We start from the raw sequence: 1868 nt of genomic DNA, 5'->3' as shown, positions 1-1868 counted from the left end.
TGGTACTATGCAGTTATAATAATACTAGGTATATGGAGCTAAAAGCAGAGTAAATATTTCAACACTTCACTTTGCCCCATGTTCCCCTACTTTTTACTGTAAAATTACAGGAAATGTTTTTACTGCGCAGTAGAAATGGTTAACTATTTTGATGAATCTTTTGTTTAAAAAAAAGTTTTCAAGGGCAATCTTTCTGCTATCTGAAGAACTGTATAAGTTTCCGTTTTTGACAATAGACAGGTGATAACGTATCTTATCAGAATATTTTGTTGTATAAATAGGCTGATAATATATATTTTTTTAATGGGAGCTCAATAGAAGTCTTCTAAGCGTGTAATTTCCCGCTGCAAGAAACCAACACTTTTTTTGATGATTTTTGGTGGGCATATTTTCAACAACGTATTTTAAAAATATTCATTTCAAAATGTTTTAAAAAATTTTGAATTGAAACTTAAAATAAATCGTTGATAAAAAGCATAAATACTGAAATCTTGATGGTGTTTTCAAGAATAGTGTTAAGAATTGTTTGATAAGCTGTTGAAGATAGCAATTGCATTATCTCTAGAATAACTCAACGCATATTATTGAATAAAATTCTTGTTTTAGAAACATCATTTTAGTGAAAATGCAAATGTGATCAGTCTGTTGATGATAATTAAAGAAAGCTCTTACAGCTATGAAATAACTGCAAATCTTTTGAATAAAAGTTAGCATACGAAAAATGAGAAAAAACTACGAGCAAGCTTCAAGTATTGAAACTGAATGTGTCTATTTCACTTGGAAGCTGAAGAACATACCCGTTACAAAGTGTAAGAATGAATATTTCGAAAGTTCGCCATTCGAATGTTCAAATGTTTGTTATCGTTTGCGACTTCATCCCAGTCAGAGGGACGGTGAAAGAAAAGACATAATCAGTCTGAGCTTGATAGAAACTTCGACAGCAACCAAACGGAGTTATAACTACAGACTTGGATTTAAAGATAGCCAAGGGATAGAGTTTAGAAGTATATCAGTGCATCAGTGTTCTTCGCCAGAAAATTTTAATTCATATTATAACACTTGTTACGAACATTCAAATGATTCTATGGAATTTGCGTACTTTCACAGAATGGATGTCACTAAATATCTTCTGCCTGATGGGATTTTGACAATGTTTTGTGAACTAAGCATGAATTCAACCATTCATGGTGATGTCGCTGAAACAGCCAGTCTTGAACAGGAACCTTCTTGTAAGTATACATTAGAACAGCAAAAAATATTTCTAACTAGATTAACTCTTAACTTTCCGGCAAATGCCAATAGCGATTGCGTATTTTACTATAGCAGCAATATGTTAGAGATAGAGATAAGTTAAATTTCTTAAACTATTGAATAGAGGAAATTCGGGAGACTTGACCCAATTTTTTATTTTTATTTTCCAGTTTTCTTAATTGAACAGTTTGAACGAAAAGAAATGTCCCCAGCTCTAATGAGACATGACTCCCTCATGAATGTAAGAAGACTCATAGGTTATTGAGATCAAAAACGCAGGTGTGTTGAGGTTTCTTGTATCAGCAAGTGATACTTAAAGTATATATATATATATATATATATATATATATATATATATATATATATATATATATATATATATATATATATATATATATATATATTAGGGTGGTCCTTATTTATATGGGAAAAAAAATTTTGGAATTCAACAAGTGACGCCCCCTAGTTTTGTGACACTATAATAAAAAGTAACGTGTGCAAAATTTGAACTCGATCGGTCAATAATAACACGTGTCCCTAGGCCGTTGAACTTTAACACTTTTGATAATTTTCTCACAAATCTTCGAGTTTTTACTTCAGACCCAGTACATCGTTTC

General features: G+C 31.2%; 1 protein-coding gene across 1 annotated transcript in view; it reads left to right on the top strand.

Moving 5' to 3' along the window:
• Positions 1-1168: 1168 nt before the first annotated feature.
• The window catches only part of LOC129232462 (speckle-type POZ protein-like), a 36149-nt gene continuing 35449 nt past the window's right edge, over positions 1169-1868 (top strand). The window contains exon 1 of the mRNA XM_054866607.1: positions 1169-1229. Within this exon, the coding sequence (XP_054722582.1) occupies positions 1169-1229 (61 nt within the window). The remainder of the gene's footprint in view (positions 1230-1868) is intronic.

Source organism: Uloborus diversus, unplaced genomic scaffold, assembly GCF_026930045.1.
Source record: "Uloborus diversus isolate 005 unplaced genomic scaffold, Udiv.v.3.1 scaffold_12, whole genome shotgun sequence".
Lineage (NCBI taxonomy): Eukaryota > Metazoa > Arthropoda > Arachnida > Araneae > Uloboridae > Uloborus > Uloborus diversus.
This window is presented reverse-complemented; position numbering and strand designations above follow the sequence as displayed.